Raw genomic sequence first — 26,416 nt, 5'->3', positions numbered from 1 at the left:
TGTGCGTCAAATGAGCTTGAAATTATTGCTTGCCTCACACAATATGTCCCTCATTCCCCATCAAATGTCGCAGCAGGGATAAGAGAGGTGCGAGATTGGGGATGAAATAATTCATTCATCTACTTGGATTCTATTGCAAACCCTCTACGAGGACTTTCCCAACTTTCCCCCCATTTTGTCGATTTTCCCGCCCAAAGTGTGTGAGGATAAACTGGGAGAGAAATGTGGAGCAGGAAGCTTTCCTACAGGATTGAATGGAGATGATCCTTTTAAAGGATTTTCCACAAAATCACTCAAGATAAATATTTTTGGATCATTTTATTTAATATATTTCTTGTTTTTCTATGATGCTATCAGTACTCATATTTATGGGAAACTATCCATTATGTTTTGCCAGGAGAATGAACAAGAAAAACAAGAACTAAAGAGGGTGAATGTGTTGCTGAAAGGAACATTTGTCCTGCTAGAACAGGCTCTCGGTTCAATTCCTCTCTTCTTTCTCGCAAATGGTACTCCATGGAATAATAGCCCACCATATGGTGCAGAACAGGCCACACTTTATTCCCTCGGCTGCAATTGACAAAGCCACGGGGGGAGTTGTGAAAAAAAGCTCTTCATTTGGGGGGTGTGGAGAGGGACATTTAGTAAACTATGGAGATCCTTCATATCATTTTTTTTGCGACGCATCCCTCCCTGTCGCAGCAAAGAATCAACAGCTAGTACCAGAATCCTTGAACTCGCCAACTGAAAGGCGGAGAACATTTTACAAAAAGTCTGGGAGAATTTGAGGGGAGATATTGTGTCGGAGATGTTCTCGCAGGTTGTGCAAAAGAGCGCAGAAGCTTACATTTATTGAAGGGGAAGCAAGAGGAGCTTTTTCATGGACTTTGAGGAGAGAGAGAGAGAGAGAGAGAGAGAGAAGTAAAGCTCTAAACCACTAAAGTTCTTCTTTACCATTAATCTTCACTGAGAAGAAAAGAAAGCTTTTTTGTTCCTTTAGAATTCCTTTCCTTCCTTTTAGAATAGAAATTAAATCTCAGAAGCTTCTTTTTTATTTAAAAAATAAATTGTTAATAAAGTAAAATCAATGGCAGAAGGAGGAGCGGAGGAATTTGATGTTCCGGAAGAGGAAGTCCTGGAGATACTCGAAGAAGAATTCCAGCAATACTTCACGATTGCTTTCTCACTGATGATGAAGCTCAATTCGCCAATGGATAGGAAAATTTGCAAAAAATACCTGGACAAGTGTCTGACCCTGCAGAAGCCCAATATTCCCGTAAAGATCAATCGGAATAAATTCCTCGCCAATTTCTTGGAAGTCATCTCGGAATCACGAATCTTTGAGGAGGAAAATGCCACAAATGGCTGTGAAGGAAGCACCAAAAATGTTCCACAAAACGTCACGCAATGGAGTAAGGATCAAAGGACTTTTGTGGCTTTCAAGGAACTTCCCGACACTGGGATTCTCATCTACATGGCAAATTCATCCGAAGTCAAACCATCTTGGGGGAAATTTGATCTAACTAGCGTGAATGTTAGTGAGTTGAGCAGCAAAATTACATTTACAGACTAAAGAAAAAAAGAATTTTTCACATTTTACAAAGTTTATTTACGTAAAATTAAAAAAATATTCCTAAATCTACTTGAACTTGAACATTTTTGCGGACGGAATGTTCTTTTTCGTTTACCTGGACGGAATGATCTTCAATTATTGAGAGATTCAATACTTTTGTGATGCGAGACTAACAGGAGGAGCCTGGAGAGACTCCTCCAGTAAGTTGTCTCTGTTAGACTTTGATATTTAGAGGAAGATTCTGTAGGAAAGAATGCCCAGGAAGGCGGGAATGAGACTTTTTGAGAGGCTGATGCTTGGGGAGGTGTTGCACGCATCCTCAGAGCAGTAGCACTCCTCCCAGTAGACCCCATTCTCATAGACACCCCAGTTGCACACCCCCGTAACGCCGGTGTCAGCAACAGAGGCACATCTTCGGATTACCTGACGCCACCTTCCATCCCCTACAAAGCCATCAATCCACTGAACTCTTGTATACGCTCAAGAAAGAACCCCAAAAATACTTACAGATAAACCCACGTGGACCCTGCTGAACGATCTTCATGCAGAAGGAACCAGGCATGTGTGACTCATCGCTGTTGCACTCAATGGCAATGTGCTGGGTTTTGTTGAACCAAGCATAAGCTCCACAGCTGTCCACACCCTTCTTATCCGTCTGTGAGGAACACTGATAGCACCGAATAGCCGTACCTGAGGAAAATTTGGAAGAAACTAGTGTCAGGAGCCACTCCCAAAAAACCCAAACAATGCTTTTTCTCACAGAAAAAACAATTTCCCCGCACTTACTGAATGTCGCAGCAAGAAAAACTACCAGGATACTTCCAAGGATGATGTTTTGCTTCACAGAAAGCATCATGAAGGGATTAAATTGGGATTAAAAAGGGAAATAATTTCGATCAAAGCAGAAAATTAAACACAATTTTGACAGCAAAACAGATGAGTGAGAAAACACTAGTGTACGTGCGAGTGAGAGAATCGAGATGAAATGGCATGTGAAATATATCTCTGTCTCATTTCTTTCTCAACCAACAGCGCCACAGTAGCCAACAACTCGCAGTGGTGAGATGTTGAAACTATTGAAAATGCAATAACAACAACAAAAGCATGTCAAAGTTTGCCTTATCAATTGTGGTTTATCAGCGGCTTATCACACTGTCTATGGCTCAATAATTGAGGACACAATGGTCTGTGAACTGAACTATTTATGGGATTAGTTGCTGGTGCTTTCTGGAGTGGGATAGTTTGTTTTTTTTTTGTGACGAACGGAGAACATCTCTATGATAAATCCGCGGTGCTGTTATCAGTCTTGTTTTTGTGATAAAACCACCCCCGGAAGTGATTGAGCAATGAAATTAATTCAATTCCGCAACTGCCGGCTCGTCCGGAATCACTTAATCGTCAGGGAGGATCTCTGGGTCCGCGGGGGGAAGATCATTGACCCAATGGGGGTATTCTTTGACGAACAACGACACAGTGATGTCCAAATTGATTGCCACGGTGCTCTTATTGCTCCTGGGTTCATTGACCTGCAGATAAACGGTGGGTACGGCGTGGATTTCTCTCACGATGTCAACAGTGTTCAGGAGGGGGTGTCCAAAGTGGCCAGAGGGTTGCTCTCGCACGGAGTAACGTCTTTCTGCCCAACCCTCGTAACCTCCCCAATTGCCACGTACACGCAAGTTTTACCCAAAATCCCACGAAGAGCAGGAAGTGCAGAAGGAGCTACAATCCTCGGGGTACATCTTGAGGGTCCCTTCATCAATCCCAGCAAGAAGGGAGCTCATCCCGAGGGGTGTATCCGGGAATTTTCACGTGGATTTGATTCTCTGCTGGAAGTTTATGGGGATTTGCAGAATGTATCAATTGTCACCATTGCGCCAGAGAAGGAAAATGCCAAGGAAGTGATTGAGGAGCTAACAAGGAGAGGAATTACCGTCTCCCTAGGACACACAATGGCAAATCTCAAGGAAGGCGAGCTCGCGTGCCAGCATGGAGCAACTCTCATAACGCATCTCTTCAATGCAATGCTACCATTCCACCATAGAGATCCTGGGATTGTGGGTCTCTTGGCGTCCAATAGAATCCCACCCGGGAAGACAATCTACTACGGAATCATTGCCGATGGGATTCACACGCATCCTGCAGCTCTGCGAATAGCCTACAGAGTTCATCCCGAAGGGCTAATCCTCGTCACGGATGCCATCTCCGCAATGGGACTCTCCGAAGGTACTCATCACATTGGCCAGATGTCTGTGGATGTTTCCGGTGGGAGAGCCTATGTGGCCGGGACGAAGACTCTCTGTGGCAGCATTGCACCCATGGATGAATGCGTGAGGATCTTCCTGGAGTCAGCAGGATGTGACACGGTGTTTGCTCTGGAAGCAGCCTCCCTAGCACCGGCAAAATGCCTCGGAATTGCTGGCAAGAAGGGTACCTTGGACTTTGGAGCAGATGCAGACTTTGTCCTGCTGGACGACAAGCTGGGAGTGTGTTCAACGTGGATTTCAGGGGAATGCGTTTACCGGAATCCGGAAAAGGTGGCCCCCATCGTCACTGAATCATGATGTTCTCTCTCCAGGATACTCAATAAAAAAAATGATTTTATTTTTAGAGAAACTTCTTTTCTTTGTGACTCCTTTTGTCCATCCGGGCGTAGGTGATATGTTTAAGAAGAACAGATTATGGTACATTAAAGATTAAAGGTGAGGGCGTGTATCATTGATATTGTGGAATAAAGGGGCAAGTTATTTCACATAAAAATGTTCTAATTTCATTTTATTCGATTAATTTCAAATTGAATGTTTAAATGTTTCCTTAAGTCTGTCGAGGACAAAAATGATAAAAGGAGTTTATTCATTTCTATATGAGCTATGATAAATCTTCCGAGACAATCGGGACAGGCGTAATTTTGTTGTTGGAAAGACCAAAAAGGATTCAAAAATCTCTAAACAGATTAATTTTTCTCCATTTGATGAAATCGGTTGGGATTTATCAAAAAAACTAATAAAGTGACGTCACTATTGTCTTTTTTTTAAATCACTTTCAAAGTACGTAAAAAGAGGACAGCAAAAGTTTTAACAGAACCGAAGATATAGAAATTCTTTGGCCAATTTTGATAGATTTTCTTTTTTCTGAAAGCTACACTAATCAGCTTTCCATCGATATCAGATTTATCAAAATCGGATAAGCGGTTCGGTTTTGGCATGCAGTTGAATGGAATTCGTAATTTTTGCAACAGTTTTGAATGAATTTGCCTCTGTAAAATAAACTATACAAACCGATTGTCCGATTTTGATAAATTGTTTTCTTTTCTGAAAGCTGCATTCATAAATTCTGTCGAGTGTCGATAATAGATTTATAAAAATCGGTTAAATGATTTTGGCTTAGATAATGCGATTCATTTGAATTTAGCTTTTTAATACGAACCGTCTATCCGACTTTGAAAAACCTTTCTCTCTTGGAAAGCCTATGAGGGTAACTTTAAAATCTTTATTCTAAAAGCTCATTGAATTCATTACGACCTTAAATTTTCCAAGAGAAATAAATCACTAATTCCGCAATAATTAGCCCCTTGAGGTAGCCCCATCAGCTATGCCTAATTAATGGATGTTTTCGCAGAAATAAGATCCAATATGTATGTTGCATGATGGTAAACAACCCTCGACAGCTTCTTTTGTTCCGTTAAAGGAAAATGTCCACAGCTGTGAGATGCATTATGTGGTGGTTGCGTGCTGTTGTGTATATAAAGTGAGATCCTTCACAGAATCGTCGCAGTTTCTGCAAGATGGGATCCCTGGTAAGACCATTGCGTGGTGTTTGTGTACCGAGATGGTGTTGCTGAAGGTATTTTGTTGACTCCACAAAATTCTAGTTTCTGAGCATTCTTGCTGTTGCTGCTTTCGTGTGCAGTGCCCTCAATGCGCGTTTGCAAGGAAGTGCTGAGGATGAGTACAATTATGCACCATTGAGAGCCAATTTGGGATTTCAGTGTGATGCCAGGGATACAGCATGCATTGAGGAATTTATCAGGAAGCATCAACAAGTGGAGAGTAGTGGTGCTGCTGAGGGTGTGGTAGATGATAGTTATCCAGTGGAACCACAGAGGAATCATCTTGACTTTCTTTCATTGATATCCGGAAGGAATTCTGGGACAGAATTGGAGAAAAGGAAAGACTATTCAGAGACTGTGAGTAATTTATTCAAATTAAATTAATTTAGTTTTTTAAATAAGAATCTTTAATGAACAGATTTATTTAATGGTTGATTAATTTCCGCCACTTGTTATTATTTTTTTCTCAATTAATTGAGTTTTTTCAAAGGTGAAAAAAAGCTGAAAAAAAGCTTCTGTTTCTAAATTTTCCTTAAATCATTTTTATTAAAATTCTATTTAAATGTTTATTACAAAAAAAAATTTCTTAAGAAACTTGATGGTTTGCGTGAAGCGAAGAATTCTTATTTTATATTTTAGAACCTTTCGCAACTGCAAAAAAATCCAATTAATCAATTTTTAAGGTTTTTGAAGCTTTTGCAGCTTCATATTGGCTTTTATTTTCTATGCCTGATTGGTTTTCTTTTCGAAATTCTTTCCGCCCGGAATTTGTTTTTATTTTATCCTTCAGCCACAGAGAACATCCAGAACTCACCCCTTGATGATTTCTCCGGCAGGAATTCAAATCCCACTACTTACCCTCGTGTGCCTGCCAAGCAAATTACGAACCGCTGGACTTGGGTTACAACAACTTCCCGCGGTACATCATGAGTGCCGTTTGCTTAAATCGCGAGGATACATCGCGAAAGTGCTGGCGCGGTTCGCGATGCCGCGAAGTTCCGTTCAAGGTGCACGTCCTGACCCACAGAACGAATGGAGATTCCCTGAAGGATCAGCAATTTGACGACGACGCACGCACATCATCCATGGTCCCAGATTCTCTGCGGTCCATGTGGCGCGTGAAGATCGTCACGGTGGCGTCTACGTGCCAGTGCACGCAGTAGAGGGATGATTGGCATTTGAAATGGCACAATAAATGATATCGTCAAAGAATTTGTTTTAATTTTTGCTCTATTGAGTGCATTTCTTGCACTTCTTTTGGCTATTAAAACAGAAAAATCAAATATTAGAGCTTTCAGAGCTTTCGGTGATTTTGTGTGTGTTGAAAATTGTTCAGAAGGGATCGAAAGCCCGGTGAAAATAATTATTTGCCTCCTTGAAGGATCAAAATTTCATCAATCCATGAAATTCCCCTTCCAGCAAGCAAAGAGTTTGCATTTTAATCAAATTTTATGTTGCAAAATCCACAGATGAGCTTTCAAGTAAAAAGGAAAAACGTTGAAATATTGTCACGAATTTTTAAAAATTCATTTTTTTAATTAAATAATTTGTCTACCAGAGAAATTTTCAGTTAAAAATTCAAAATCCCTCAGAGCATAGAAATGTACATATTTATTATGCAGACAAGCGGCGAAATCGATAAAGAAGTCTTGGGAGCGTTTTGAATTTCTTTGCGGCCGTTGCATGAAGGCCAAGGTGACTCAGTGCGAGATGATTGACCTACATTTTGGGATGCGGCATCATTTCCGATGATCACCAACGATCAGCAGTTGTTTGTCGTCAGTCGACCAGTTAACATCTCTTGTTGCACTTCATTTACAACAAGTGCTTCCGCTTTCACCTCCGTCTCGCACCTCAAGGTGGTCGCGCGATTAGAACGTCGTGATTTATCAATTATCACCAACGTGCTCTTGTTACGTTCTCCACCCGCATACAATTGGGTGATTGCGTGACACACAATAAACTATGTGTTGTACCCATCAGCGGTAGCTTTCTTCCTCTCTCGCTCTGTCTTTCTCTTTGCCATTTATGGGTGTTGCAGTTAAGAAGTGAATGACTGCCCAAGGATGTCCAGCACGCAGAAGATTATTTTCGTGATTTCCTGCCTCTTGGTCCATTCAGGAGCACCACCCCCAAATATGGTGGACATTGATATTTGGGGCGATTCCACGAGCAATAGCGTCCACAGTGAAGGTGCTGAGAGATTCTCCAGCAATGTGACAAAATCAATTGGACGCACGTCGAAAGGTGAGGCATACTTCCGACTTGCACGTAATCTCGGGCAAACTACGTAATTCCGCCCGAAGCTCTTATTCACAGCATAATATAATATAATAAGTAATTGGAGTTACAGCATCCGACGACCTTTATGTTGTGTGTGTGTGAGAAATCAGATGATTCTCACAGGTGAAATTTAAATTTAATCCAAATTATTTTTTTATATCTTTTGTCTCCCACGCAGCTGCTTTTTGGAGACAATTTACAGGTAAAGAATTTTTTTAGATCAAACTGAAATTTATTTATTTTTAACAGCTTCAACAGCTGTAAAATAAATGATTCAAAAAATAAAATAAAAAAAAACTTTCACAATTTGGCCTCAATGAAAAAACATTAATCTTAAAATAGGAATTTGCTTATCGAAACATCATTTAAAATAGCATAAGACATAAAAACAGAATTTGATTTTGTTTTCATTAGAAATTAAACTTAGCTTTGGTTAACAATAAATTTTCTAATTGACTTAATTCTAATTTAATAAGAAGATGCATTCTTTAGAGGAACAGTGGAGGAATCTAGCTTTGTTATAAGATTTATATTAAAGTGTGGTTTAATCCACAAAATAAATTTAAAAAATAGAGAGAAAAGGGATTTCTTTTCGTTATTTTCTTAATTTTTTTGTATCTTAAAAAGCTTTCAAAAATTGATATTTTATAACATTTTGTAATTGAAATTTTTAAAAAAATTAAAATTTCAAACCTAATAATTCAAATTAAATTAAAATAAAATAATTTTGTGTATTTTTATAAAGAAAAATATGTTTAGGTATTTCTGCAGTTTTTCCTAAAAAGACATAGAATTTTATTTATTGAAAAATTTTTGTTCTTCATTGATATAAGTTCCTTAATCTTCTATTTTGAAATATTTTGTTAATACACCTCAAAATACTCACTAAAACGTCTATCTTAGCTTCTTATTGAGATTCTAAGTTTTATTTTAAGCCACTTTGTATCAATTTTCTTCTTAATCTTGCCGTTAAGTTTTTTCAGAGGAAAATTTGTTAAAGAATGTATATTTAAAATGAAACACCTAAAAAAATTAATTAATTAGAAGACGGTGGCCTAAAACGGACTTTTTTTTTAAAAAATCGTCAAACTGAATGTTTAATTGATTTTTTTTATCACAATTAATTCAAATAAAAGAATAGTTCGCTTTAAACCATCATCCTCTACTTAATTTAAACTAAATCATCATGTATCTATAAAAAAGCTTACATCATCATCATCATCATCGCATCACTGCAATTGTAGGCATTCGGAAGGTACTCATAAAAGCATAAAAAAATAAATAAAAATACTCGCAGCTTCAAATATCATCTTCTACCTGAATAAATTCGATTTTCATTCATTCATTGATTTATCGCATGGCTCCGGTGGGAAAAAAAGTATCTTTGTGTGTATATGTAGGTCTCAAATATGCCATTCAGTAGCCTCAGAAAAATCTTTCACTTTTTCCAGTTCTCGGTTTCCTCTCACCTCCAGTCAACGATGAGTGCCTCTCTGGAGACGGTCGTCGCTCTGGAATCTGCCTCAATGTCTACGAGTGCCGCCTCCAAGGTGGGACGTCCAACGGAGAATGTGCTCTGGGCTTTGGAGTCTGCTGTGTCTGTAAGTTGTCTATATTCTTTCGGCATTTTTCCCCCCGAACACTTTCAAATACTTCTTCTCAAACTTGCCGCTTGGCATACAAAAGGAGAAGACGAAAAAAAACTTTTATCTATTCTTACTGAAAGTTTTATCTGCTCTCTTCACATCTGCCTAAATGCCTCCTCAGCAGCCACCGAAAACTCATATATTGTAGCTGAGAAAAAAAAAAGTAAAATCGAAGTTCTTTTTCCCTCAATGAAAAACCGTGCCATTTGTCCAAATGATTGAGAGAGTTATAAATGTGCTTTTGGTGTTGAAGGAACAGAAAGTAAAAGAAGTATGCTACATATAATGAGCTTTTCTTATCAAACCTGGTTTTTTTTTACGATATTGGACTACCTAACACATTTTTCAGCCAAAACTTTATCACCTTTTCGGTGTTCCGTACCTTTGTTGTTTATGTAAACACTAAAAAAGAGTTCCTTTTACAACTGGCATTTTCTCCCCAACTCAACTCTTTATACACCCCGAAAGTTTAAAACACTCCAATTATCTCGAAAATGGAGTTAGTAAATTTTCGTAAAAAGTTATGACTCAAGTTTATCCACCAAAATGGTATTTTCTTTCCTCTTACACCAAGATAAAAAAACAAGCTTTGTTATTTACCTTAAGTTGCGTCTTATAAACAAAATATCCACCATAAGGAAAACTTTCAAAAATGACAAAATGAATCTGAAAAGCTTTATTTTCCTGAATGATTTTCTTGGGGAAATTTTGTAAATAGTATGAAAAAGTTTTAGAGATAGATACATAATATTGGAAAAGCTCACAGCTATCAATGAATAATATTTTTTTTTTCGTAGATGCATATTTATTGCAATTTTCCATTAATAATTTATAGGTAATGAATCATAAATTACAGCATTTTCCCATATTTGCAAACGTCATAAATAAGCTAAAAATTATTTAATCGGCTTTTCGAATATTTTGTCATGTTTGATATGTATATAGGTATCATATAGAGGAGGATGGTCTATTCGACCCTTTAAAATTATTTTAATTCAAAATTTAAATATAATAAAAAGATTTCCTTCTCTTTCTTTTTCAACTAAATGAATTTATTCAAATTGAAATATTCGGTCTGCCACGTATAAGAGTGCATCAAATAATTAAATGTAAAAGGTCGTTTTTGAGCTACATCATATCACAAATTTAATTATTTTAATTGCAATACCACCTTATTATTCATGCATCAATATTCATTTATATTAATATCAAACTGTACAAACTAATTGATAAAAAAAAGATACAGAAATAATTAAAAATTAATTTAATTGAATTAAAAAATGATTATTAATTACTTTTAATTTAAAAAAAAAGCTGTAACTTTGATTTAAAATAAGTTAAAATAGATAAAGAACTGTCTAGATGGGCTAATCGTTAGTTTTTCGTATTAAGATGTTTCTAATAAATATTTTTTTCTTTATCAGACAAAACGATTAAGCAACAGTTTGCCCATCATCCTTTTACAAGGAACGTAGCCTTAAAAATAATCTTGCACGCCTTTACGATACAATCAGGAATTGAAAATCATAAATCATGTTCAGAATAACACATTAATGAGATCTTAATCGTCAAGAAAGTTATTTCTCATGGGCTATTGATAAAATATTCCAAGAAAATACCTACGATGACCATACGTGATGTCATTAAAAGCTGTGAACATTTAGTGATAATTTGGGTTAATTAACGATGCCAAAAAGACCTAAATGATATCCTTAATGTTCGAGAATTTATACACACTAAAATACTAAAAATTTTATGCATAAAGTATATTAATTCGGCAAAACTACCGCACAACTTTTGAATTTAATTAAACTGGAGAGTGTGACCCTGAAAGTTTGTGTGAAATAATCATAACTTTTGCCCTCACAAGTTTTCTGTGCAGCATAAAAAAAGCTGTCTTCACTCAATATGCCGAAGATGGGAATGGTTGAAGTAAATTAATTGATCTTTGCTGCGATTTGGGTTAATTACGTGTTCCAGTAGTGAGGAAATGGAACGATAAATGCAAGAAGCTCATAAAGATTTTAATTTGAGCTCTTTAACTTTTACTTAAGAATTTCCGCAATTGGAAGTGAAGAAAATTACGAGAAGTTCTTTTTTTTCTCACAGAGGAACTTTCTTTGTCTTATGCGGAATTATTGTGCTCTGCAGTCAAGGCAGCAATGAAGGAGATGCGGGAATAAAAGATGAGAAATTGCAGGGAATTCTCTCTATATAATCTATATATTTATATTAAATGTAATTTTATGTTAAGAAAATATTATCTCCTTGATTTAAAGTAAATGTCGTGGTGTGAGGAAAAGTTGGGAAAACTTTATAGAAACAAGAAAAAGCAATCAATATGTAGTAAATGCGATGGTGTAATTTAAACCAAACCAATAGGAGAAAATAAAAGAATTCACTGCAGTTCGCATTTCCTTGCACCACATTTCTCTATTTAATGGAAAAACCAAAGATTCTCGTCTTACATGCCATTATTTGCACACATATTGGTTGCCAATTTCAACCCCGCCTCCTCTATTGAGCTCCTTCCCGATGTTTTATGCAATTTCTTTGTACCAAAAGAAAATCGTTTGGAAAATTCTTAACGAGGGAAAATCATGTTCAAGTTTTTTCTTCTATCTCGAAGAAAAGAATTTGTCATTCTTTCTTCCTTATCACATCAGAACTTTACACACACTGCTGCTTGATAAGTAAAAGAAGAGAAAGTTCTACCAACACTATTAACATAAAAATTTTTTTTGGGGAATTTCTTTTTTTAGTTATCGCCACATGCGATCAGGAAGTCTTCAACAACATCACCTACATTGTTTCACCAAGTTTCCCAGCATCTTTGGCGCGTGATGTGAAAAGTTGCAAGCTGAAGATAAAGATGATTGACGAGGACATCAGTCAGCTGAGATTTGACTTTATCCACTTCCAGCTGGGACAGCCAAATCGCTGGACGGGGATTTGCGAAGGGGACCTCTTCAGCCTCACTGGGAGTGTCTCAAGTCAGAGTGACTTCAAGATTTGTGGCCAGAATAGTGGACAACACAGTGAGTTATTCTAATCATAATGTCATGGCTTTAATTTTATGTCTCCTCATGACTGCATAAGATTTGTGGATGGTTGTCTGTCTTTTATGCTGGTTAGAAGATAAATTACTCCAGAAGATAGAATATATCCGGGTTGTCTTCTTTCTTTTATAATTCTGTCCTTAATATTATTATTTTTAAAAATTAAATTATTTAATAAAATAAAATTTTAATTTTAGTTTACTACAATGTGGAAACATTAGCGAAGCCTGGAGGGCGACAGAATCCTGAAGCACCACCAGAACCGAGATTCGTGGAGGTTCTGATGAATTTCACAGACACTTCATTCCTCTCACGCCTCTGGGAAATCCGCGTATCGCAGATTCCTTTCAGTCAAAAAGCCCCAACGGGTTGCCTGCAGTACTTCACAGGCAATGAAGGCTTAATCCAGACGTTCAATTATGCCGAAAATGGGCGGCATTTGGCTAATCAGAACTATCGGGCGTGCATCCGGCAGGAAACTGGGATGTGCTCCATCGCCTATGAGCCCTGCAATCCCTACTCATTCCGAATAGGGCAACGACAGATGTACTACGGTGGCTATCCGGGATATGGAGGATTTCCCGGAGCACCAGGTGCAGGTGCTGGTGGATTTCCTGCTGGTGGTGGTGCAGGAGGACTAGGATCATCGGGTGGAGTTCCCATTGGGACAGTCAATAGCGCCCCACCGGGCAGTGGGGGTGTCCTTTCCGATCCTGTTGCCGCTGAAACAGCACCCAATGGTGCAGCAGATGCCACCAATGGTGTTGCACAGGCTGATGCACCTGGTGAGGCTGCAGGAGATGGAGTTTCAGCTGATGATGCAGCTGCAGCACCCCCCGAAGCTGGGAGTGATCCATCAGACGTTGTTGAGAATGATGAAATAGTAGATGATGCAGCTGATGAAGCAGAAGGATCTGGTGGTGGAGGATTTTTCAGTTCACTCTCATCACTCTTTTCCTTTAGGTGAGTTCACTACACCCCTTTGCTCCATTTTAATTTTAACGCTCCTTTGACAAAAAGAAATCTAAAGAACTGTCACAGCACAGCAATTAGTGTTTAGTTTCTTGAAAAATGGAACGCGCAAGAAAATTTAATTTTCAGAGATTTCCTTTCAGTGCTATATAGTTTTTCAGATATATATTGTAGGTACAATATGTTTGCAAAAGGGAAAATCTCACTAAATTCCTCAACTAAAGCCTTTTCCCGTGTTCAATCTCACTCATATGGTGGTGGGTACCATTTTGTAGCAACTCTTCTATCGTTAATAGGATTTCGTGGGGATTTTGTTTTTCCTCCAATTGAATCTGCCCCCGTTTGAGGACTCGGTTGAAGCAATAAAGAGTGGGAGAATCCTTTGGTTTTTGCCAAGATACACACATATATGTTTTCACGAATTTATATCAGGTATCAAACCACGGTGAAAGAGCACAACGGTTACGGTAGGAAATGGATTTTCTATGGCATGGAAAATTCATATGGGTGAATGGTCGCCAAAGTCAAAGCTCGCTGTTTTCTCTAGGGCGTGATAAGTATTATACTTAAGCTTTTGCGCTCAAAAACGGGATTTTTTTGATCATTTTTATGTGAAAATTTGCTTTGAAGAGATTTTTGGAATGTTTTTGGAATGATTTGCTAAAGTTTTTTTTTAAATATGATTTTAATTGAATTAATTTTATCACAAAATCCCGAATAAATTAAAATTGATCACTATTATACGTCATATTTATTTAATAGATTTTGATTTAATTAATATTTTGTATTAAATCAGATGTGAAAGGGTTACAGGGGGATGAGGGTGATGCTTTTATGCGTGATTTAATGAGATAATCAATTAAATAAAATTTTTAAAATTTCTAAATAAGAGGAAGTTATGGATTTTAATTTCAATTAATTAATTAACTAAATAAATTATTCAAAGCTCTTTCAAAGGCTTTAAAGATTAAGAGAAAAGCTTCATTTTTAGCTTCGAATTTAATTCTTTCTGTTAAATTTATTTTTCTGTAGGGGATGGCGCAGTCTTGATGATCGCAATGGCCGTCAATTCTTCCCCTTTTGCTCAGACAGAATGACCCTCCCGTGCATCGTGGAGGACTTCATTGGTGCCAGTGATGTATCAATGTGCCGACCTGTTCACTGTGGCAACAGCCTATGTCCTCCGGGACAAACACCCTGCCGCGTGGAGACGTCTGTGACACCTTTCGGGATTGGATTTCATTTTGGTGAGGGAGTTAATAAGGGGAGTCCCGAGGAGAACATTGGCGCCTGTCTTCGATGGACACAAATGCCATGTCTCTGAGTAAAAGATAAAAGAAAACTCACCCTTTTTCTTAACAATCTTGAAATTTATTGTATAACTTTAATTTCTGTCACTCTTTTTTTGTTAAATAATCTCTCTTAGATTTCGCGTAATTCATCTTAAATGGAAACAATGGTTGATTTTCTTTTGTCCTTTGCATAATTTTTTTTACTGTGATACAGTCCTTTTGTCCACGGGACTCTTGCGCTCAATTGTATAAAGTCTCAAAATGTTTCTCTTTTCTCTTTTGCATGTCCTTATCCTGCATAAGTTGAATGATATATACTTTTCGTGATTCTTCCTCGAAAAAAAGAAATGGGTAAAGGTTTCTGAATGTAAGGAAAGAATTTTTTATGCGATGTGTATTGCACACAGTGTATGATTGGTAGAAGTTTTTCATTTTTTTTTACAATAATATTATGTTATTTTTTCCCATCCTAAATTGTCAGGTTTATTTGATTTAATAGCTTTATGTTTTATTTATTCTTTTCACATGATAATTTTTTTTATTTTAATAAAGAAAGAAATGTGTGAAAATGATAAATATTTATGTGTCGCAATGGTGTGAATGAGATTCATTTTTTTATTCATAATATTAGTTAATTTGAAAATGTATATTTGTGTTTGGATGTGTGAGGAAAGCTATTACATTTATAAATTTTATCAATTTTTTTTTCTCTAAATATTTATTATTATGTTTATGATAGTTTTTTTTTCATTTATTTAAGATAAATTGTATTTTCTTTGAATTTAGTATTTAAATTAATATCTCTGATGGCCGATTTGTGTTTTAGGTTCCCCGCATTATTTTGTCCTACATTTTTTACTTTACATTTGACCCCCATTTGGTTTTTATTTTCATTCTCTCTTGAGTGATATTTTATTTTCAATTTCTCTATTACACCCTTTTTCTGTCACCCTTTTTACTGACACCTTGTTCGGCATTTTAACTACGTTTTATCACATTAAATGCTTGTTTTGTTTCTCTTTTTTTCACGATTTTTCAATCACCTTAACGATAGAGTTTACAAACGTGAACAAAATTTAGAAAATAATATTATCCGTAGTCTTACAATGTACCTTCTATATCTCTTTAGTTTAACTTTAAGTTGTTCTTTTCTTTTTACTTTAATTACAAATATATATTTATTTATTTTTGGTATATATATTTCTTGTTATCAAATAGCTATAGACACACATAAAATGGAAATTGTGTTGCCACTTTGAGTGTAATAAAAAAAATCTTATTGTATTTATAATTTCTTTTTATTCCTTTTTTTATCCACTATAACATTTCAGAGTAGAAGGAGAAAATTTCAGGATATAATTTGCAGTTTTTTTTTATTTTCTCTCAACGTTTCCATGTTATGTTTATTAACTTTTTTTTTGGTCCGGATGTTGCACACAAAGTTGTGAGTTTGGGGCATTTTCAGAATTAGCAGGAAAAAAAAAGAAAGAACGAAATGGGAAATTTCTCTGCACATAGAAGGAACTTTATAAATATAGTTCACAGAAAAAAAAGAGAAAAAAAACTTAAGTTTATAGAATGCAAATTTCTTTCGAACTTCCGCTAAAGAGAAAAATCTTCTTTATTTTTTATTCGACATCTACAATGGCCCAAAGCCTGAGGAAATTTTGGAGAAAATTGAGTTTCCAATAAAATGCGCATATAATGATATGAAAATTGATTTGATAAAAATATGAGAATTTGCGAGAAATTTGAGCAGTTAAGGACAGAAAAATTTGATAATTTATTGTGCAGTTTTTTTTTTGCTTAAAATTATACCCCTCAATCCTTAGTTAGTTTTAATTATAAAATTCTTGGTTTTGAAACCATTTATTCGCTACATTTTTACCTAATTTGTTTATAATATCCTATAAATGACTAGAGGTGTTTTTAAAAATGATTTTTTTTAGTAATTATTTACACAATAGAGCTTGATAAATCATTACACATAATGCCTGATGGACTATTTTCAATTAATAAACATGATTTGCTGATTGATTTATGCAATAGTCAGTGATTGGTTTTGAATTTTTGATGATTTTAATTTATATTGACAGATGATATGATTGTTAGTTTAACAGAAAATTTGTTTATTAAAGTAAAATTTAATATAAAACAAATTGTAGAATATTATTTGAGATCAATACAAAATCAATTAGAGAACTTTCCATAAATCCATTTTGGGAGGGAAAATATGGAACAAACCCCCGGAAAAATCAGAAAATGAAATATGTACACAATAATTCTTCCTCTGTTAACTTCCCATGACCTCTTGGGAGATTCTTTGCCGTACCATGGTAATTAACTTATAAGGAGCGAGGCAAAAATGAATTTCACAATATTAAAAAAAAATTATGGCAAGAAATGAACAAAATGGGAGCTTTCATTCTCAATGTTGTACAAACTTTAATGACTTCAGTGCAGTTTTAACGCTTCAAAGGAATTTCAAGATAAAAAAAAGCCACAAAACGAATATTTCAAATGACTCTCAATGCTTTCAAGGAGGGGAAATGAATAAAATTCTTCTCTTTGAACTAAAAACTGTGGAAAAAATTCCACCATGACTATTGATACATCCTGAATTGATTTAATTTACTTGGTGCTGCACGAAATTCCCCCATAAAAGACTCATTGCGAGAGAAACCTCAATGGAATGTGATTGAGTGTGGGTGGTCCATATTCCCGCCGCACTTTTTCATTGAGAAATCTTTGCGTTGCCAGAACATGAAAGAGCAACCTCGAAGGGCATACAATTTTCCAACAAATGCTTTCATCCCAGCGACTCTTCAGCCAGACCCTCAAGGCTTCAACGAGTGGTGTGAGAGAAAATATGCAGGTATTTGAAATGTTCCTACCGAGACCGGGGGAAATTATCTGTGTTTCCAGTTCTTTTGCTTTTTCACGGGAAAATGGAATTTCTTCTCTTGAAATTTCCTCCATTTTCGTGGAAGATAAATAAAAACGGCAATGAGGGTTTGCCACTCGTTGCGGGGACATCTAATTGGAAAATGTAATTAACTAATGACCATTCCTTGGGATATATAGAGGAGGAGCCATTCGACAGCTAAAGAAAATAATACACTTATTTATCTTAATAAATTTTCATAACACTGATTGTCGTGGGAATTTTCCAAGAGTTCCCCAGAGAGAACATCAAGGAGTATTAAATGAGGTGTCTTGTGTATTATTCGTTTAGCTTTGATTCGTTCTCCAATAGAGAGAGAGAGAGAGCTCAGCATCCTTTATACCGAACCGAAAGTCTTTAAGACGGGAAAGCAAGAAAAGCTTTTATAAGTTTATTTAACGATAATTTTTCCCTTGAAATAAGAGGAATTTAAAAATTTTTAGTGTCTACGAAATTTAAATATTCTTGTTCTTGGTTTAGTAGAATTAACGACGATTGATAGAGAGGATATGTAGAACGCTACATCCTTCCGTAAGCGTCATTCAAGGATGTGGATCAGTGCAAACTAATCCTTTCTTATCTAGAGCTTTCGACGCTTTTTTGAGCTTTCTTTGTCTCTGTTTATTTTTTTACAGAAATAATTCAACAAGAAACCTAAACTTTTCAATATTTTTCTCATGAATTTTTCCTGTAAGACTTTTCTTTTGTAAATTAACTACAAAAGGTTTGACAACCTGAAAGTTTAATAATTCTTGAATTTTCGTAAGAAGTCTCAAATCCTTGGAATATGAAGTGTTCCAAGTTAAAATAATAATTTTACGCAAAGCTCACAAAAAGCTCTGAATATATCATAATGGTAGCTAACTACCTACCCATAGAGGGGTACCTTAGGTATTAGAGAAATTCATTTCTCACAGCAACAAACTAAAAGTCATGTAAAATGCACTTTCACCCCAAAATGTGAAAGCTCAATGCGGAGGGTATATGGATAAATTCATTATTAATGTAAGACTTTGTGAATAAATATAATTTATAATGGAATAACCCTTATATGCGCTTATTTGTGCAAGAGCTCTGTGGTTGGAGAAATTTTCATTCATGAAATTTATTGAATTCCCTCTCGTTCTCGAGTGCAAATTCTGTTTGAACAGAGAAAATTTGTGCGGTATAATGCTGGAAAACTGCAAAAGCTCCTCCTGTAAAAGCTTTCAACTATATAGCCATTCATATATGTCAGACGTCCTTGGGGGGAAATTTTTTTGGAGAGCAAAGTAGTATAATAAATTAAATTTTGTCATTGAAAATGTCGCAATGATTTGGCTTTTTGCTTTTACTTTTTTCTTGATGAAATAATTGTCCTTCTTTGTCATTTTGAATCCATTTTGTTCACTCTGTTCTATGTAGTCTGGGAGGGTCATGGGTACGAGGAGAATATTTAATTGTTAAAAGTAAAATTTTGTTAATGATAGAGTGAAAGCTTGTGTTTGTCCTGCAGATATTGCCATAAAATTTTATTTGATTTTTTTCTTTGTTTATACTCTATATATAAATATCTTTCATCTCCGAATTTATATATAATTAGATAAATGTCTTGATTTGTAATTTTTCTCTCATTTGTGATAAATGCAAAATTTAGAAAGAATCAATGTCACTCTAAATTCAATAAATTTATGTCTAGCTCATATGTACATTTTATATTACACACTTTCTGCTATATGTAATGTGCTCCCTTCAATCGTTTTTTTTTTATAGAAATTTTTTTGAGTTATATTTGTGATATATTTTGTGCCAATATGTGGATGAAATGTATATGTATGTGTGTGTTTTTGTGTATACAAACGAAGGATATTTGATATCGTTCAGTCAGAAACGTAGTAAAAACCCATGGGTGGGAATCAATAAATAAGAGATTGGTTCACGAGGAATATATGTTACATATATATTGGTGTACGCCGCAGCTTTTATGTGGGATGATATGGTGCAAAATTACAGGAAAGTCTTCTCGCTGGCCGTGGTATTGTTGGTAGATGGCTCCTTTGCCGTTATTGGTGGCCCCTTGGACTCAAACAGCGGCTTCCCCATCACAAGTCCCGGATTGAGATCGAGTACGTGTCGTGGGCTGATGGCCACAATTGACGCCCCAATTGGTCCTATGCAAACAATTGAGAAATTTTCATTAATCTCCCTCTGAAATTCAAAACTCCACCCCATACAGAGAGAGAGAACATTCTAAAATTGCTATCTCAAGAGAAACTCAAGTGCCACCACTCGCAAAATACTTTTGGTCTTTTTTTTTCATCTACATCTGAGCAGTGGCACAATAATACATATAAAAAATATACATCCAAATAAATTCGAAGGTACTTTTCAGGAATATTTCTGTGACATCAAAACCCTTTTTTTTAATTCTAAAAACTATGAGTAATCCAATAATGCAGAAAAAATATCATCACTCCTGAAAAATCCCCTCGAATTGCATAGTTTTATGTACACACTGAAAGTTTTGGGTTTAACATAAAAAACGGCCGTTCAACAGTAGTTTTTTTTGGGTTTAAAATTTATGCTTCGTGTTGAAAAATGGAATTTGGATAGATATCAAATTTGTAGTGACAAAAACTAGCATTGCAGAAAAAAATGAATAAAAATTCAGAGCTGCAAATAAATGTGGATTTTTGTATATTTCAAAGAAAAAAATATATATACGTAGCTTCCTATGAAAGCAATTTAGGAAGCTTTTCAAGTGGAAAACTTTGATTTTGACTTTTTCAAATGTGTGTATTTTGCATAGAGGTGATAAATATTATTTTTATTTTGCTTGAAAAATTTAAATTTTCTTTTTTTTCAATATTTTACGAATTCTCTTTAAAAATTATTTTTATTGGGAAAAAAATTCAATTTATGTTTTCTTTTTTTAACTTTTCTAATTTTTACAAATAATTTTATTTATTTATGATTTTTTTTTTCAAATTAACCCAGATTTTTCAGTTGTAATGGTACAGAAAATTTTCTTTGTTGACTTTCAGTGCATGAAAATGTCTTAAAAAGTATTTATGTTCATAAAAGTCGAAAAGACTTCGTTTTTAAAAAAAATTAGAGCTTCTTGTGTAAAATTTCAAGAATTTCAGTTTGAAACTGAGCTTTCGGGACAATTTTGAAGTCAGACATTTTAGAAAATCTTGAAAAATGCTGAGAGAAAAAAGAATTTAATAAAATCTTGAATGAAATTCAATCGATTTGAATGTTAATGACGTCTTTTCTTTAATATTCCCAAAGAAAGAAATAAAGAAAACTCAAAAATAAAAAGCAATTACTTCAAGGTTCTACCTTTATGTAATTTATGATTATAGAAGTAATTCCATTTTATTAGCTTTTATGTAAATTGAAATATGATATGCTTTCACATTTCAATTTTCAAAGAATTTTCTGTTCTCTCTTTTTGGCATAAAGCTCAAAAAGCTTCCCTGCTGTGAAGCTCATCTTGAAGCACAAAAACTTGAAGCTCTGAATTGTTGCTCACATGAATATCCTGTTAGGGACTCTAACGTGTAAATTCTATATAAAAGTTTAGTGTTCTCTAAAAGTTTCAGCTAATTAATTTCATGCATTTCAACTTCCAATTACGAGCTTTCATGCACAACTCTACGTACATACATAATATAAATGCTTATAGAAGAGTGCTTTTTTGCTTAAAGAGAATTTCTTGCCAAATTCAAATGGGGATGGGATGAAAAATTACATAGAGATGGTGAATGATGGATGTTTGCTATAGAGGGTGAATTGACCGGGTAAGATAGGGGAGGAGTGATATGGTGGGTATAAGTGAAGAGACGATGTGCAGATGAAAGGCTATGGGTATGATGCCAAATAGGAATCAGAAACGAAAACTGACGTCCGAAAATGATGATGGGATTACTATAGTTTAATGTTGAGACGTGCAAAGGGGGTGTGGGTGGGTAAGTTGCTTCGAAAGAGGATTATATCGATTTGTCCAATGATTCCAAATCGTTTTCGACACACACAAATGTACTATAGCTGCGCGTTCTGTGCTTGGAATATATTTTGCTCAATTTTATCCCCCATACATATAGGAAGGAACCCATTGACAATTTCGGCCGGAACTTTCCTTGTGCGGATGGGAAGCCATGTGCAACTTGTTGAGGATTTGGACAGATGAGTCACTATCTGTGTCTTGTGGTAGAAGTGTAAGGGTAGACGTTGGGAAGGGCAGAGACGTTTGGGGTGGACGAAAATGGTTCGTATAGTTGAAAATCTGAGAATTATGGAAAAAGCCACGAGAGGATCAGTCACAGAAGCGGATGGAAGAATTGAAAGATTGGATGGATATTTATTCTTAGGACGACATGGAGATTTGGGGTTGATATGATTTTTTTCTCTCGTCGTCAGGGATCCTCCGTTCCCCATTTTCCTTCACATCCACGCATATCCACCTCAAAGTTTCATTCGTGTGCGATTGATTTGTAATATAGAATCCTCATGGTCGTAGCATGTAGCCAATTTTCCACGTGAAGTGGATAGAATATCAAACCAAATATGTAATACGGGTGTGTGGGGGTGGATGAGGTATGAGATTGAATAGGGAGTTGATCACTTCCAATTGCATCAATTGCAAAGAGAGCTCCCGTACAAAAGATAAACTGTTGACCATGTTGAATTGCCATATGTTGTGTAAAATTGGATTTTGGTGGTATTAAAGAGAAAGGAAAATCTGTATCAATTTAATTTTCTCCTCTCCTTACCAATTGCCAATCACCATGCATTTGTCAATAGCTTACACACAAAAGCACATGTACATAGCACGTAGCAGACGTAGAATATCGGATGAAGATGGATGTGATGAATCAGGATGCTTGTGTAAATCTCTCTCGAATTTTCAATGGTACTTCCCGCAGAACAATGATCCTGTCATGGAAGACGAACACAAAAAAAATCCGCGAGTTTTTGTGACTGATCCCTGGCGCGAGATTTTGACAGAGTGCTAAATGGATTATTTTTCAGCACGCTAAACACTTTAATATGTCGTTTTCTGCCCAATTTACCCATTTAGTGCCTTATTCACTCACTTGATTTTCAGGGGAGGACGTTATGTAGAGTGTCGGAAATGAGGATTCATAAATAAATTTGTAGCATTCACCAGAAATAACATCCAATTTGCACATCACGGTCCATGAATCATGATATTCCCATGGAAATTATATACTTCAATGCAGTACTCAATAATGTTTCCATCCCTCTACCATCAATATCTTCCTTTCTCCCTCTAGCACTGCAACCCCTAATAATGACACATATATCGTACGCGATGATGGTTAAAATGCAGATTGAAAATGTTTTCATTTATCTATTACTGCATTGTGGTCAGAATCAATAAATATTGGACAAATTGATTTATTTGAATGCATGTTGGGACAACTCTAAATGAGATAAATATAAAATTTTCATTTATTTAAGTTCATTGAAAGCAATAAAGAAGTAGATTGGAAATGAAATGGGAAAAACCGTTAAAAGACTAGGTTTGAATACTAAAATTTAAAAAAAATTTCCTCAATTTTCTTCTATAAAAAAGATAGGAGAGAAAAGCCCAAAATGGAGTTTGAGAAAAGTTTTTATCTAATTTTCCAATAAGATAATGCAAAGTTTATAGATAATTTATAAAGGAAAATTTCTGCCTTGCACTATCTGGTTAGAAAATATGATATTTTGAACTTTTCCTAAACTTTTCAAGCCCCGCTCTCCCATATTATCAACGTACAATCACACAGATCACTTTCCAGCCCCTTCTAATGCCCGTATTTGCAGAGGAAAAATCACAACTTAAGTATGGAAAGAAAGGTAAAATCCCCCAAACGTGCTAAGTCTCATCTGTTGGGTATTCCACATTTGGCACCTTTGCTTGGTTTTTGTGGGTTTTTACCGTGTTTTGTTTTGCGTAACACGATTTAACCCTTTTGCGGACGAAAGAAAAATATTGATTTATGGAGTTGGGGGTGTTTTTTCGGGGGGGGGGGGGGGGGGGGGTTAAACCGCAGAAAATTAATTAACATTGTGAGCTTCACACGAAGCCGTTGAGTTAAAAAATTGCTGACGGATTAAATGAAGATTAAACATGTTTTACGTGCCCATTTCCCAAGGAAGAAAAAAATTTTGCTGTGCCTAAAAAGCTCTCCGTTTGAAGCTTTTTCTCACAGCATGTGATTTTATTTGGGGTTGGTCCGGGATTCAGGTTAAGTGAAAAATTATGGTGTACTACAAACACTGAAATATTAATTTGCTGCGTGTGATTCTCGTGTGTGCGTTAACACGGGGTTACCATGAAGGGGATGAAGCATTAAAGGAGATAATCGCGAAATGTTTTTTTTCTCGCGAGAATGAGGAAAAATTGAGAGTAAAAGTTAAATAAGATGGATGAAGCAAAAAAATTTGTGAAGTGGGGTGAAATGAGAGCTAATTGTTATTATTATATGTTTATATAGAGAGAACTGGAAGGTGGCAAATTTATGCGTGATACTACTAAAAGGCATTTCCCATCGGTGATACCACCCCATCACTCCCACAGTATTTACGTGCAACCCCTCACAAATGCGGATGAGTAATTCAGTTAATGTGCCAAAATTAGATGTATCTAAACAGAAAAAAGTTCCACTTTAGCCTTCGCCTTTTTTGTATATAAGTTTATTGTGTGTTAAACATTTTAGGGGAAAATGTTGAAGTTATTTGTATATATAATATTCAATGTTTTCTATATATTATTTTGTATAATACAAGGAGAGAGAGAGAAAAGAAAAAGGGGATGGCAGGGGAAAATGATTAGGCGGGTAGGGGTAGAAAATCTATAACAGTGCTATTAAACTCTTGGTACCTAATCCCGAGAACCGTCGTTTTTCGTTCCATTCAATCGATTTGAATTACGGGTAATTGCGTCGTCTGCAAAAAGGATAAAATTCATATATGTATGTATTGAGTCAATAACTTTTATTTCAATTTATTTCCCTATTTAGAATACCGCCCAGAGCATTAAGTTGAATTATCTTTACGACCCGATTCTGAACTCATTTCAAAATGTAATTGTGCTCATTCCCCAAAAGGGAATATACTCGATGAATTTTCAGGAAGAAACTTCAAAGTATCTGTAGGAGGGCCTTTGAGGATTGCTATATACACATTGTATTATATATAACTGTACAACAAAACATTAAGGTATTTTGGTAATATCTTCAACTAATTAAATTCATTCCTTCGAAATTCTCGAAATAATGAGGAAGCTTTAAATATTGAGAATTTCTGCATTAAATTAGCCATTAGTAGGTACTTTACGTAAAGTATGAGCTTTAAAGAGCTCTTAGTTGCATATTGTGAATTATATAAATTAAAATTTAAAATAAATGTTTTAGAAATTTATAGTTAATTTGAATACAATTGGAAGTGCACATTATCCACACATGATAATAACAATTAAATTCGCAATATTCACGTCGATTAGATGCATTTATTATGAAACCTCGTTAATAGGATTGTTATGAAATGAAAACAGAACATATTTGCATACTATGGAGAGGAGCATATTGTTCCTATATAATACATATGTATTTCACTTTACAATGAGCAATGCTTTCTCCTGGTAAATACAGACGTTAATTTAATTAAATGAAAAATTCTCAATTGAACCAATAAAATAAATATTTTTATACCGTAATAAAAGCACATTTTTAATTACCATCCAATGGGGTATTTTCATTGGAACAGAGGAGAATGCTTGGGACACATAATATGTGGCCTAGGCTGGTGTGATATAAAATTCCTGTGGTGATATTATTGAAATATATGTGCCCACTAGTGGCTACGGGGATGTTTATTAAGCGAGAACAATTCATCAATCACGATTTCCAATAAAGCCCCACGGCTGGTAGTGCTGCGGCAGTTGCCGTAGGTGCGAGGAGTTCCTTATCCGTTCAATACTGACAGCATCTGGCTTGTTTCTGTGAACAGGGGGTTCAGTGGGTGCGGGAGGAGGTGCTCCTTTCTTCCAATATTATCAGGCGGTCTGGAGTGTGTCGAAACAAGCGCTCATATTTATTTATATGTTACGAGAGGGGTTGTAGGTCTGAAGGCCTTAAAGTTAAATTTAGGATGTATTGCAGCACATGTGCTACCACTTTCGGGTGAGTATCACCCACCGTGACGTCTCACCCCAAACCCTCCGAAGCAGAAAACCTCCCCCCGTTCAACCCCCACAGCAGCCACAATGTACCGCAATGCGGAAATGGATCCTCTCAACAAAGCTCTCCCACAGAGGGTGATTTTTCACCTTGCACAATCTTTTATGTGCGTGTCCATCCCGAACCCCATATACCCCAACAGCTTTGATCGATGTATCGTCATCTCCATCCTGGAGGACCGTTCATGATGAATTGATTAAAATACTTCAAGTGGAGGCACAAATTGCTCAATAAATACATAAAATACATCATTGTGTCAATATACGGATTAAGCGTCGGTTATCCCATCACAAAGCTCATACATTTTGTGAGTTTTTTTCTTCCTTTCAGCATAGCCTATAATTTCCCATCCTTCTCCACCTCACTACCCCTAAATGGGGCACTTTTTGTCCTCCACCCACACTCAATTGCCATTCGGGAGTGGTGGTGTTTTGTGTGTGTGGGCCATGATAATAAAATGCCTGCCGAATGTCCAAAGCAATATTGTATGGATGAGCTTTTGATGAACTTTCAATGAGCACGCCCCAAAGGCACGCACCGGAGTCAAGCGGAGAGATAGATTCCACACACAAAGTCTTTGTGGC

General features: G+C 35.8%; 6 protein-coding genes across 9 annotated transcripts in view; 4 read left to right on the top strand and 2 right to left on the bottom strand.

The window, feature by feature from the left end:
- Positions 1 to 1,087: 1,087 nt before the first annotated feature.
- LOC129791279 (uncharacterized) lies at positions 1,088 to 1,573 on the top strand. Its single transcript, XM_055829351.1, has one exon. It carries the CDS (start codon positions 1,088 to 1,090, stop codon positions 1,571 to 1,573), a length of 486 nt encoding a protein of 161 aa, XP_055685326.1.
- Positions 1,574 to 1,585: 12 nt separating this feature from the next.
- On the bottom strand, positions 1,586 to 2,513 carry LOC129791440 (uncharacterized). The gene is made up of 3 exons (XM_055829617.1): positions 2,360 to 2,513; positions 2,081 to 2,263; positions 1,586 to 2,016 (listed from the first exon to the last, which is right to left on the bottom strand). Exons 1-3 carry the CDS (start codon positions 2,427 to 2,429, stop codon positions 1,802 to 1,804), a joined length of 468 nt encoding a protein of 155 aa, XP_055685592.1. The 5' UTR covers positions 2,430 to 2,513; the 3' UTR covers positions 1,586 to 1,801.
- Positions 2,514 to 2,645: 132 nt separating this feature from the next.
- Positions 2,646 to 4,183, top strand: LOC129791463 (N-acetylglucosamine-6-phosphate deacetylase). Its single transcript, XM_055829658.1, has one exon. The coding sequence runs from the start codon at positions 2,920 to 2,922 to the stop codon at positions 4,135 to 4,137; it is 1,218 nt and encodes a 405-aa protein (XP_055685633.1). The 5' UTR covers positions 2,646 to 2,919; the 3' UTR covers positions 4,138 to 4,183.
- A 933-nt stretch (positions 4,184 to 5,116) lies between these two features.
- LOC129791464 (uncharacterized) lies at positions 5,117 to 6,611 on the top strand. Its single transcript, XM_055829659.1, has 3 exons — positions 5,117 to 5,369; positions 5,445 to 5,759; positions 6,239 to 6,611. The coding sequence occupies exons 1-3, from the start codon at positions 5,358 to 5,360 to the stop codon at positions 6,563 to 6,565; spliced, it is 654 nt and encodes a 217-aa protein (XP_055685634.1). The 5' UTR covers positions 5,117 to 5,357; the 3' UTR covers positions 6,566 to 6,611.
- A 555-nt stretch (positions 6,612 to 7,166) lies between these two features.
- On the top strand, positions 7,167 to 15,938 carry LOC129791461 (uncharacterized). Its single transcript, XM_055829653.1, has 6 exons — positions 7,167 to 7,649; positions 7,864 to 7,887; positions 9,137 to 9,286; positions 12,094 to 12,369; positions 12,588 to 13,353; positions 14,395 to 15,938. The coding sequence occupies exons 1-6, from the start codon at positions 7,469 to 7,471 to the stop codon at positions 14,684 to 14,686; spliced, it is 1,689 nt and encodes a 562-aa protein (XP_055685628.1). The 5' UTR covers positions 7,167 to 7,468; the 3' UTR covers positions 14,687 to 15,938.
- The window catches only part of LOC129791462 (potassium voltage-gated channel protein Shaw), a 60,246-nt gene continuing 48,541 nt past the window's right edge, over positions 14,712 to 26,416 (bottom strand). For 3 of the 4 annotated variants that reach the window (XM_055829654.1, XM_055829655.1, XM_055829656.1), the window contains exon 10: positions 14,712 to 19,748. In XM_055829654.1, the coding sequence (XP_055685629.1) occupies positions 19,585 to 19,748 (164 nt within the window). In that variant the 3' untranslated portion in view covers positions 14,712 to 19,584. The remainder of the gene's footprint in view (positions 19,749 to 26,416) is intronic. The other variant, XR_008750702.1, reaches the window with a different exon arrangement.

This window comes from Lutzomyia longipalpis, chromosome 2, assembly GCF_024334085.1.
Source record: "Lutzomyia longipalpis isolate SR_M1_2022 chromosome 2, ASM2433408v1".
Classification (NCBI taxonomy): Eukaryota; Metazoa; Arthropoda; class Insecta; order Diptera; family Psychodidae; genus Lutzomyia; species Lutzomyia longipalpis.
Note: the sequence above shows the minus strand (reverse complement) of the source record. Positions and strands in the feature narration are given on the sequence as shown.

Coding starts and splice junctions, on each gene's coding strand:
- LOC129791463 (XM_055829658.1), top strand. CDS start 2,920: ATGAAATTAATTCAATTCCGCAACTGCCGGCTCGTCCGGAATCACTTA.
- LOC129791279 (XM_055829351.1), top strand. CDS start 1,088: ATGGCAGAAGGAGGAGCGGAGGAATTTGATGTTCCGGAAGAGGAAGTC.
- LOC129791461 (XM_055829653.1), top strand. CDS start 7,469: ATGTCCAGCACGCAGAAGATTATTTTCGTGATTTCCTGCCTCTTGGTC. Junction 7,888..9,136: donor TTTTTGGAGACAATTTACAG/GTAAAGAATTTT, acceptor CACTTTTTCCAG/TTCTCGGTTTCCTCTCACCT. Junction 9,287..12,093: donor CTTTGGAGTCTGCTGTGTCT/GTAAGTTGTCTA, acceptor TTCTTTTTTTAG/TTATCGCCACATGCGATCAG.
- LOC129791440 (XM_055829617.1), bottom strand. CDS start 2,429: ATGATGCTTTCTGTGAAGCAAAACATCATCCTTGGAAGTATCCTGGTA. Junction 2,264..2,359: donor TTTTCTTGCTGCGACATTCA/GTAAGTGCGGGG, acceptor AATTTTCCTCAG/GTACGGCTATTCGGTGCTAT. Junction 2,017..2,080: donor GGGTCCACGTGGGTTTATCT/GTAAGTATTTTT, acceptor ATGGCTTTGTAG/GGGATGGAAGGTGGCGTCAG.
- LOC129791464 (XM_055829659.1), top strand. Junction 5,760..6,238: donor GGAAAGACTATTCAGAGACT/GTGAGTAATTTA, acceptor TTTCTCCGGCAG/GAATTCAAATCCCACTACTT.